This window comes from Poecile atricapillus, chromosome 5 (assembly GCF_030490865.1).
Source record: "Poecile atricapillus isolate bPoeAtr1 chromosome 5, bPoeAtr1.hap1, whole genome shotgun sequence".
Classification (NCBI taxonomy): domain Eukaryota; kingdom Metazoa; phylum Chordata; class Aves; order Passeriformes; family Paridae; genus Poecile; species Poecile atricapillus.
Window position 1 is genome coordinate 24200620 of NC_081253.1, and position 12427 is coordinate 24213046.

General features: G+C 36.3%; 1 protein-coding gene across 4 annotated transcripts in view; it reads right to left on the minus strand.

The window, feature by feature from the left end:
- PDE1A (phosphodiesterase 1A) overlaps positions 1-12427 on the minus strand; it is a 116173-nt gene that overhangs the window by 56031 nt on the left and 47715 nt on the right. For all 4 annotated transcript variants that reach the window (XM_058840378.1, XM_058840379.1, XM_058840377.1 and 1 more), the window contains exon 2: positions 3235-3348. In XM_058840378.1, the coding sequence (XP_058696361.1) occupies positions 3235-3348 (114 nt within the window). The remainder of the gene's footprint in view (positions 1-3234; positions 3349-12427) is intronic.

A 12427-nucleotide genomic window follows, 5' to 3' on the forward strand; every position in this document is an offset into this window, starting at 1 on the left:
ATCCCTATTGCCTATCCCTGTTTCTAAGAGGACTACTCTCAGAACTTCATAAATAAAATCTGTTGTGTTGTTCCTCTACTTTTGCCCTAATCCAGCTCCATAGAGTTTTAGAAAACTCAAGAATGGAAATGACTATGTGTAAATAGTCACAAAAAATGCTCAGTGTAGAGAAACACAGGAGCAGACAAAGGGAAAGTCAGAGGACCTGAAAAAAATATTTAATCCTCTGCTAAATGGTGTGAATTCTACAGCTATTTGCAGCTGATTGAAGTTGCACTTTAAATGAAGATTCAACATGCCATCAATGTACGTGTTTGAATGTCCTTCCATGTGCACACACAACTTTATAATATGATACAGGCTTTTCAAGAAACTCAAATTAAATATATGGGGGGAAAAATAAGTATCTTCTACAAACTGGAACTGCTCACTGAAAAAACCCTCAGGTTTATAAAGAGAAAAGTGGTTTTGCCAGAATAATGCCAGAGATTTAATTTTTAAGTATCACAAATGGTTTATTGGAGCTGTGGAACAGACCAGATTTTTCCTTGATCCTTGCCTACATTATTGACCATGTTCTGTGAGATATGTCATACTTAGATCTCTTAGTTTACCTTAGTTTTGACTTTCTGTTTTTTTCTTCTCTTAGCCTCTGAAGAAGTGCACAAAGTCCTTCTGTAATAAGTGAGGGGCCATTGTCAGGAGCATTTTATCATCCTGGTTCATAGCATATGTATTTCATAACAGAAAGATGAGTTAAGAGGAATCAAGTCACAAACTGTTTATTGCTATTCCTAATCTGTAGAGAACACTATTCCTGTCCATAGAGATATCTAAAACACCTTTCCCTCAGCTGATTTTGAGGTCTGTTGCCCAGAAAAGTGGGGGAGAATACCATAAACAGGATTCAAGTTTAGATTGCTGGTTGAAGCTGAGGTCTTCCTCTGCTTGGACACTTTAGCAATGGGTCAGTAAATTCATCAGGAGAAAATCCAGGGATAAATACTAGGCTTAAAACAGAAATCATGGGTATTTTCACATGAGCTGCTGACACTGACTGAACAGCAATTCATATGTAAGAAACTTACTGAAGTTATTTGAATTTTATGATGTATAAAATGGCACATTGAGGCCCAGCAGGAACAGGCCATTTTGCTTATGATCTACACTGTTATTTCTAATCTACTAATGAGTGCAATTAACTCAGTTCCAGACTCCCACAGAAGTAGCTTTGTTCAAGACAAAGAACCTGGATTCCTTGGAAGGAACAAGGACAAATGCAACCACACAAGCTAACTCAGCCTCCATTTGACTCAGTGATACACTGCTTTGTTCCTTAGGAATTGACTTCCCAGGAACTCAAAAGAACTTTGTGTGCTTGTGTTTCTGAGTGTAGACTTTGATTACAGAATAATGGCCATGCTATTTAAAACATAATTATTTTTGCAGCTTGCCATGCAAAAGAGCCTACTATGAAAGTACCAGTGGCAACTACAGTGTTTCCTGGCCTCACAATAAATTTAGAATTTACAGTTTTTAGTAAATTACAAATCTTACAGATTAAGGTTTACAACTGTTTTTAATGGGGAAGTGTCAAAATTTGAAATAGAACCATACGTAACATTGTCCAAATAAGATGTGGAGGGTAGTCTACATTTCTAGGATAAAATTAACACAAAGACCACCAGGTTAAAAAACTTATCATACTGATCCTGAATTTCATGGAGACTACATTAGTCCAAGGAAGAGCAATTACAACCGAAATCAAATACTGTAAACCAAAAGGAACAATAGGAATGCACAATAATGAAGTAAAACCTGTTAAAATTAAAAGAATAAAAGCAGAAAATTGAACTGGGTTTCATTACAGTCTCAATTTTAACTATTACTTGTAGCAGAATTTGACTTACATTTCTCTATATATATGTACTTCCTAAATACAGATATAAGTACAGAAGGATATACAAAAAATGTATGTTCAATGCATGTCTTTACAAGGAAGAGCAAAACAAGATACTTGTCTCAAGTATATCCTGACTTAGTACAGTGAAAAGTCAGAATATTTTGTAACATTCTGGATGCAATAAATAAACATGATTAAACATCATTGTGCAATGAGCTCCAGAAAAGAAAAATCTTATTGATACACTGGAGTAGAATTTTTGAAAATAGTCACCATTAGGAGGTAACAGTGGCCCTAGGATTAAGAAAATAACCAGAGGACTATGAAAATCTTGCAAATCACTATAAAATCACATATGTTTGTTTTCTTTTGGGTAGTTTAATAACCTTGCTGTCAAGTTCTATGAGGGCAATTAGTTCATTTAAAGATCTGCTTACAGCAAAACCAATGCACCTCTTGCTGCCAGAGCCTATGTACTTTCAGTGGTAGCTGTTTTCTCTGTGCATGAAATGCCTGCTATTTTCCTTGATATTCCCACACAGAGCCGGTAAGATTGGATTCCTCATTGTGACACTACTATTCATTTCCACAGAAGCTGCCTCAGTTTAGAAATTAAGTAAATCTCAATTTATTTTCCTGGTCCTGGCACTAATGCTCACAGAGAGCTATGAATACTACAGCCATTAATCCCAGTGTTTGGGAGGTGTATGGAGGAACAATCAGTGCTTTTTCTCTGAAGCAGGACTTCAAGCACTGTATCAACTACATAGATTTGCAAGGGATGGGCACACACCACAGAGAGTGTCCATTAAATAATTCTTTTATGTAGAACTGAGGTACACACTGCACGTTCCAGCAGTACCGAGGAGGTTTTGGCATCTTTGCAAGACCATTTTGTGTAGAAAAAACTTAGAAAGGCTAGCCTGCAGAAAAAAACCCAGTAATATCAATACAGTCCATATCTTAGAACTCTTTCAAGAGGCCAAATACTTTGAACTTCTATTTTAATTGAAGATAACCCACATGATTGCCAGTAATACTGCCAACAATAAACACAAACTAAGCATCAAACATTATAAAACAAATCACAGCTTTTCATTCATTTGTGTATTTACTGACCAGCTATTCTGACTCATTTCTGGGAGCATTTCTTTCCAGATAACAGTGTACATCTGACCTTTGGAATCTTGCTTTAACTCTGTCACTAAAAGACTCAAGAGCCACATACACTTCTGATATGCACAGACCTTCAGCTCATGTCAGTGACAATTTCATGCAAAGACCAAACTTCTAAAATACAATTTGCAATTTTTTTCCCCCCTCAGACTTACCTGGTTTCATCAATATAAACTGCCTCCAGCACAGATGCTGCATATTCAATATTCTTTTTTAAATCCACCACATTAATGTCACCCTTCTCCAGCTGCTTTACCAAGCATCTTAATCTGTGGGAAAAAAAAGAATAAAAACATCAGTGTGATAATTCTATCAAATTTAGTGACTTTATTTTCTAACTGAAACATTGGAACCAACACAACAATATAGAGGAAAGGACCATCACTCCATCTCTAGTCTTAAGAAAATCTGGCCTTAGAATGCATTTAACAATGACTGGTTTCATGTTTTTACAGCTTGCTAAATTCATAAGGTGTACTAAAAAATGGCTTATACCTTTCAGAAAGTCAGAGAGAACATTTTAACCATCATCAAAGCAATTTCCTATTACTTTGTGACATTACTATTAGCCTTAGTCTCTAACTAATATATATATATAACTTTGTGTGTTGTTTTACTATAATTTTTCCATGTTTAGGTGGTTAATTATATTTTTTTATACCCATAGTATATTGATTTTGCTTCACTTCATTGTCTTTAATTTTTATTTAAGCCCCCAGTATGTTTTTGCTGCAGAATTTGCATTCTTATTAGTGTGAGCTAATATGGAAGTCTGTTGTGTCTGTGCTTATAGTAAATTCATCATTATACCAGAGGAAGGACAGTGCCTGTGGCAGTAGAAAAATCCAAATGTTCCCAAGTGTGCTTTAAACTTTTAGTTTTGAGAACTTTGTTTTACAGTACAAACATGGATACACCCAAAGGGGATTTTGTAATGCATCAACTCATGTCTCTGCAGCAATACACAGATAAACTCCTTGAATACGAGATTTTTCCTAAACTCTGCTGACAAGAACACTTCTGACACTGCTGAATTTAACCATACAGAGTAGATAAAGCACTGGAGTGAAATGAAAACCTTATCAGTTACAGTGCAGAGCTGTAACTAAATGGATGTTTAAATCATATGTATTTTTCTTCTTTCTGTATGCTATCTCTGAGTAGAATAAATCTACAGTTTTGTATCATGTAAGATTAAGATTTCTGGAATTAGGATATACCATTATTGTTACCTAACTTTCATTAAATAATCTTTATGTGAAGGAAAAATTGTGAAATGAGCATTTAGATAAAAAGTGCAGTGAAATTGATTCAACATTAAGATAACTATTTTAGGAAAAGATCATATTTATGACATGAACGAGCATACATAAAATATGCAAATGTTACATGAAGAGGAGAATGAGGGGACACCTCATTGTAGTCACAACTTCCTTGTGAGGAGAAGAGGAAGGTCAGACACTGATCTCTACTGCGGTGCCCAGGGACAGGACCCAAGGGCATGGCCTGAAGTGGTGTTAGGGGAGATTAGGCTGGACATCAGAAAAGGATTCTTAAACCAAGTTTGGGCACTGGAATGGGATGCCCAGGGAAACAGTCCCAGCACCAATACTGACAGAGTTCTAGAAGTGTTTGGACAATGCTGTCAGGCATTGTGACTCATTGGGGTGACTCTTGGGAATGTCCCATGCAGGGCCAGCAGTTGTGTGTCCCAACTCAGCTGATTCTGTGATAATAATATATTTCATATATATATACTATATATTATTTTCATTGGATGCATACAATATTTGATTTGACCTAATCAAAATATATAAATCACAAAATTACAGTGATATTTGAAAAACAAATTCATAAACTTGGAAAGTACTGTTCTGTCATAAAACCACTTTCATGTTTTTCTACATATTTCTTTGGCCTAAGTACAATTATGTTCAAATGTGTAAGTATAATTTTAGCAAATGGGGTTTTAAGACCAACCTCCTCAGTTCTCTAAAGCCTTAATTCAATTCAAATTAGCCTAGCACATGCAACAAATAAGGCTCTTAGCAACCATATTTACTTGGTGTTTTATGCAGTGCATTGCATATCAATGGAATGGAAAACGTAGCGTTAAAAAATTTTCTCAGGGAAATGAAGTGGGCAGATGAAATACTCTGGGAGCTCATCTCCTACACAGAAATAACCATATGCATGGGAGATATTTCCAGTACATAACTTCTTCCACTTCAGAGGGACCTGTAAACTGGAGAAGGTTATTCACAGCCAGAACAGAACACACGTATCCCCTGGCGTGTGTGCTCCTCAGTACTGCACACAAACACGCAGCCCCTCCTAAGCACCAATGCCAAAATGCCCAGGTGGGTCTGCCAGCATCAGTGCCACTGCTTGCAAATGGCTCTAGGGTGTTTCTGTCACTTCCACTGTTCCCTCCATATTTGACTGAGCACGTTTCCGAATCACACTTTCCAAAGTGGGAGCTTAAACTTGTTTTCAAATATACAAAAATAAATTTGCAACACTGCACAGCAGGGGAACAGGCTCTGGTAGAACAATATCAGCTTAAAACAGCTTCAAATCTTACCACTCCCATTTCCACATGACAGATGACAGGTATTTGGAATAATTTTTATGCTTGCAGGTGGAAATGAGTCGCTGGGGGAGCCTTTGAGCCACAATGATCTTGCAATATCTCGCTGCATAGGTGACAGTCAACAGATGTAACTTGCCCTGTGGGTATAGTTCATATTCAAGGAGGAACGCAGAACATAGTAACAGACTGGATGATTTGGAAACACTGCCCAGGCAATTTTAAAGTGATTCTGAAGATATTGCAGATTCACATAAGAACACAAATGACCTTATCTCATGCATCCCTCTTTGTGAAGATATCCCCGGGGTCCTTAGCTGACCCAGTGAAGATCTACCATAGAATCAAGGGATAATTTTATTGGAAGGGACCTCCACCAGGTACAAGCCCAAGACAGGGCTAACCTCAAAGAGAGGTATAACTTCAAAGTTAGATAAAATTAATCACATTCTGCTCAGGCTTTGAATGCATGGAGATTTCAGAAACTCTTGAAAAAAGCAGTTTAAATGGTCAATCAGCCTCATGGTGTGTCATGTTTCCATGATATCTAACTTGAATGTCTTTTGTGGCAACCTGCATGCCCAGACTTTGCTGTGCAGTCCCAAGAAAAAATTGTCACTCTCTATGGTACATCTTCCCACTAGGAAGCTGGACACAGCAATAAAATCCTTCCATTTCGTCACTGATCAGACACTTGTCATGTGGCACTAATAAAGTCTACCCCAGAAGTTAGAAAAACAGACTTCCAACACAGCAAAATTAAGTGGGTTATAGCAGAATATGAATGGTCTGACATACGCAATGTCTTCTGCATTAAGGTGGATAGTCACAGAGCTTAGAAGCTGACATTTTCAGTAATGAAATTTAGCGAAGAATAAACATCAATTTATAAGACTTAACAACAAGTGTTAACACACCCATAGCCCCACAAGACAAAGAAAATTTTGAAAAGGACAAGGAAAGGTAATTTTAAAAGAATTATTTCTCCAGCTGTATTGGGAAGATTTTTATTTGTTTGTTTCCTTCTTATTGTGATAAATTGAAAATGAACATTAGAAATACTATTTTAAATCCTGAAGTGTTACTTAAAACTGGAAGTAATTGTATTAGTTGGCCTGTGAACTGTGCTACTAAGAAATAATAGCAAAAAGAAAAAGCTGGAGGAGCTATTTTGTGAAAGAGAAAAAAGGACTATTTGAATTGGTTTAAGATGCAAAGAAAATTATTTGCAGAGCTAATGTGATATAAAACATGAAGAAAAGAAGATTATTTATCTCAGGACACCTGAAAACAGCATTATAAAACTATCAGCCCCAGTTTGTAAGGGAGAAAGAGACATCTGCAATTAATAAAGAGAGTAGGTGGAGAGCCATCTTCTGTCATCTTGGGTAAACATCATTACCAGTGGTGTGGGATTAAATGCTTTTATCAACAATCCAAATGCACTCTGCTCCCACCTCTCTTCAATAATATGTCTGTGACATTACTGGGGCCCATGTTCCCCCAGTCCTCACTTCTCTGTGCAGCTGATGCCACTGTCCAGCTGTGGACAAAAATCCTTGAGGCCCATCCAGCAACGCAGGAAAATCAGAGGAAACAAGGATTTTACGGAAGGTGAAGAAGCATTTCTTGCATACCAATACCAAAATCACAACTCACTTGTTTCCAACTTCCCCACTAAAATTCTCCCTTGTTTGAACTAAAGTTCTGTTAAATCTACTGTAGCTTCCTTGGGTTATAACAAATCAACTGAGGATAGATTTTGTTATGTTATGATATTTCAAAAAATTTCCTATGACCATTTCAGTAACTACAAAAAGGAAAAATGAGAAAAAAATTAAAAGGATGAGAAATCAGTGATCAAATATGACTTTTTGCAATGTCCTCATGCAAAAGTCTTCTTTTTCATGGAACCAAGAAAGTCCAGTGAGGGAAGTAAATTTGGAGATACTGAATAACTGTCCTAAATGCAGGCGGAAGTGCTAACAAAGAAAAGTGCAAGGGTAGCATTACTTAAGAACAGAGATTTTAAAGTAGAGAGGCACACAAGTTGGAAAATTTCAATTTCAGATTAAATTTTAAAACTGCTGCTTTTATTTCCAAGGTAAAATAAATTACTAGTAATCACTGAGAATAAATCAGTGTTACAGGCTCAGCTTAAGAGTCTTTAAGAACCAGAAGAGGAAAATTCAGCCTGAAGTTAACTTCTGAACCTGAGAAAAAAACCCTCTGCCTGCTTTCCCTGAACTTCCTTTATTTGCCACGTAAGTGTCCCCCAACTAAGCATTGCAGAGAAACAAGTTTCTTACTTACACATCTGGACTTCACTTAAAACTGTTTTGGAAATTTCGAACAAAGAAATAGCTGGCTTTTGCCACAGATGCTGTTAAAGGGGAAGTGAAATACGCTGTAAAAAGTAAGTTGTAAACTGACCTTGCCTCCTACTATGATTTGAAATAAGTGAAAGACATTGTTAAAGATGGGCAATGAACACATAAGTAGTTCTTTGAAAATAAAAAACACATGCTATTGTCAATTAAAGAGAAATAATTATTGATATTAACATTTATAGTGCCATTAAGAAAATTATCTGCGTTGGTTAGGTCAACTCCAAGTTGTAAATCATTATCTTCCCATGAACTAATTGAGAAAAGCCTAGCTGTGATAATTGTGACAATGTGTGAAGGAGTTTAAGGACAGAAAAAAGATATTTTTTTCTGTAAACAAGTGCTTCATGTTCTGTTTGGGCTACTTAATATTCAACAATAAAATTAAGTGGATTATTGTAAACTTTATTATAAAAGTGATTTGACCCTCTAAATGAACATCACAAAGTAAAAATGGGTTTGTATGTAATGTGAAATTAAAATTAAAGAGGAGGATAGTAACTATATCCTGGCAATATGGATAGTTAGTTTAAACATTACTAGTTTTTCAAGACTTTGGAGAAAGGGGTCATTTTCCTCTAAAACTATCTGAAATTAAAACCACAAACCAGTTTTACTACCTGTAATGTTTCTTGCAATAATCAGTTGAATGATTTTCACCTGTAGAAAGCATCGCTCACTCAGGAGCTCCTCAGCTTTCCAAGGCAGAAGTTGCAGCCTCACTCAAACAAGAATGCTCTTGAAAAGGGTCAATATCCAACAGTTCCAAATCAGGAACAATGAGTAGTTCAGCTAATCTACTGAAAACAGCCCCAACCCACAGTCCAAGTTGCTTTAGAGCAATCAATTTGAGATTCAAGAAAGTATTTTAATAAGGAGGAAACCAAAATGGAAACAGCAAAACCACATCTTGAAAAGTCACAACAACCTCAAAATATCACTATTTTATTTGGGTTCTAAAATTTGGTTGCCCAAATTCCAATTATTTTTATGTGAATTGGTATACTTAGAATTTTACACATTTCTATTAATAACATACATGTATAAAATAAATCTTTGTGTAAATACACCATTCATTCCCTCCCACAAATTCAAATAGATGAGAGATGCTGAAAAAATATACACAATACGGTAGCAAAGATTCAGGACTGATCTTTTTGGGTTGCCACTCCTGATTCCTTCCTCTTACCTGCATTTACAAAGTGGCCAATTATCACAACTTCAAAATGGCTAACCTTCACTTCAAGGTATTTTACATTAGGTCAGGGAAAAACAAGCTGATATGGGAATATTTTGCCCAGCAAGGCAAGGCCAGCATATCAGAGGGGAGCAAGGGTCACAACTGGCAGCTCTTGACACAGACCTTAATGTGTGTTTCACTTTCATGGAATCATAAAAAATGCAGTTCCAAATGCAGTTACCTAATATTTCTTCTAATTAGAGGGGTTCTCAATAAGCCCTTATGTGGAGAAATACAAGAAAGATATACCATGTTTTCAGTGCTGCGAATGTGTTTTAAGAACTTACTTCTCAGTCACTGCTGTGTCTGAGCATATACACAGGAAGCTTTGTGGTTGCTAAGGGTTTCATGAATCACATGTATTTCATGATTATTTTAAGCATTTAAGTGGTACATGCTGATCTGTAATTATGATTCAGTCATTAGAAAATAAATATTGACCGTGCTGATAAATCAGACAACATTTTGATATACCAAAACCCCTATTGAAGAACTGAAATAGAAGTTATGCAGCTATATAGCAACACCAAATTTTATATTTTCTTAATGATAATACTCTGCTTTTTCATGATGATATAATTGCCTTGGTTGTTCAAGGATTATTTTTATGCAAGATTAAATGGTTTTCCTTCAGACAGGCATTCTCTATTAGGTTTCAATTCATTTTACCTTAGCCAATAAATCTAATATTTACCACTCTAACACACATAAATACTATTCTCTGTGGCTCATTTAGTAACATGTTAAACAAGGGCGTTTAAAAAATTGAGTCAAATTTCCTACATTTGCTTTAGCACCCAGCTGAAATCACAGAGCACCATGGAGTTTTACAGGGATTCCACCTGAAGCCATAAACAAATTCAAGGTCTCTAAAGCATTTTTTAAATTTTGCATAATTGTCAACAAACCAAATAAAACAGATTTCAAGTGCCTGAGAAGCCACAATGCCTTGACCTCAATGATAACTAAAGGTCTGCTATTTGCAGCACTGTAACTTTTCACCATCCTCCATCATCTTCTCCAGCTACGCTGGAGAGACACCCCAGAGGAGGAGGCTCGTCTGGGATCCTGTTCCTGCTGCTCTTCCCTGCTGTCTCTCACGCCTCCCCAAGTTACTAATCCTTTCCCAAAAGTCACATTCACCATTAGATTTCATATATGTCATGATCACGAATTCTCACACATTTTAATTTCTCTGACCTTCCTTTGTGCACACCCAAGCTACAGAATGAACTTAACCAAGCTTTAAGTGTCTTTAAAACTTTTCTCTCACTTCTGCTAAAGAACCACCATTAATACTTATTTGGTTCTGCTGTTCAATTCCTTTCTGGGTTAAAGCTTAATCAAAAATTTTCAAACATCAAATTACTTATTATGTACAAAAATTTGGACATTTTATCTGTCTTCTGTTAGATCCAACAAGTAATCAGCTAGTCTCCCTACCCTAAATACTATAACTCTTTCTATTATATCAATGTCTATTTCCATTATTTGACATTCCCATTTCACAATCAATCCATTAAATCAAAGGCAATAAAAATATATAGGAGTGATTTGGGAATTGCAAATTATTCTCCTAATGGCTTTTGCTGAATACTTATTTTTGTCTAAAGATTTAAATTTAATCCACAAGGTTTTCCTGAATTCTTTATACATTATATAGGGTCCTAGCCAAATCTATTTCATCTTGAAGTTCCCAAATACTACAAGATGCCTCAAAGTCTTCATCATGTACTTGCTGAATTCATTATCAACAAGCTGGGAAATCAAATGTAAACTCATCATCTCTCAAAAATTGTGCTCGGAGACGATGGCTAACCTTCAGTATGTTTAACTCATTGGAGTTAATGGGAGAAGCACGCAGAAAAGGCACAAACCCCTTATTTCAAATAGTGCTTTAAAAAGCTTTATTTTTCCTGCAGACAGCAGCTTTGAGCATGGTGATCAAAGTTGCTAAAAGGCAGTTTATCTCCTTCAGTCCATGAGACCACAAAACATGGTTGATAGATGTTGATACTCATCCTTTGAAAAGGCCATGTAAAGTGAAAAGTCCTTTTAGAAATACTGATAACAAGCTACCATATAAAAAGCCAACTGAAGTTCTTTGATTTAAAACTGCATTAACTAGAACTGTTAACTTTGTACTGAAAATATTTTCTAGGCTAGTACTTAGAAAATATATTGCTATTATTGCTTTTGAAAGCCCTTTTGGTGCAATTTCTGCAGCCATTAAGGAGAGAAGAATGGTAAATGTTGAACACTAAAATAATGTCATTGCCCAATGATTAAAGAATCTTCAACCATCATCAAAGGATCTCCAACTATGACAGCACAAGTATCCTTTCCTCTACTTGATGACATCACATATGAGCTAATAATACAGGAACATTTAAATAATGACAGTTTGTTCTATGACTTCTATGTGGAATCAGACTACAGTAAATACTGTATAATCTGTATATAATTAACATTTTCATTTTCCTGAGACAAAAATTAGAACCAGAACAGAATTTCCTTGCTGCAAACCAGAGGTCAGCTTTTATAAATGTGGCTAAACCCTAACAGCTACCGTTTCTGTTAACTCTTAAATTTGTTGGTTAATAGTTACAGATTTTTTGAGACATCAAAACCCTGCAACTGTAGGACCTGCATCCTGGTAAGTAATCTGGGGACTCTGTGCCTATTTATAAATTATATTATATTTTTTTTCTGACCTTTGACAGAGCATGAAATACAGCTCCATTTTATTGCTTAGTATGCAATAGAAACACAGAATCATTAAGGCTGGAAAAGACCTCCAAGATCATCATGTCCAACTTTGGCCAAACACCACATGGTCAACTAAACCACGGCACCAAGTGCCACATCCAGTTGTTTTCTTGCCAACTTGCATTTCTCTCAGTACACACACAAGTGACAGCTGATAACATATTAAGTGAACAGAGGTTACCTAAAGGCCTGTAGAGGAGTGCAGGACAGAAGTGGTTTTGGAAATGGCAGCCCCCCATACTTGGTCTAAGAACATGTTCAAAAGTGGCGCCCCAGCTATCGCTGTGTGATCCATTCCACCTCCTTTTTCCTCTGAAAAATTGCCCCACCTGCTCCCATATCCGATAGCACAAGAGTATGGG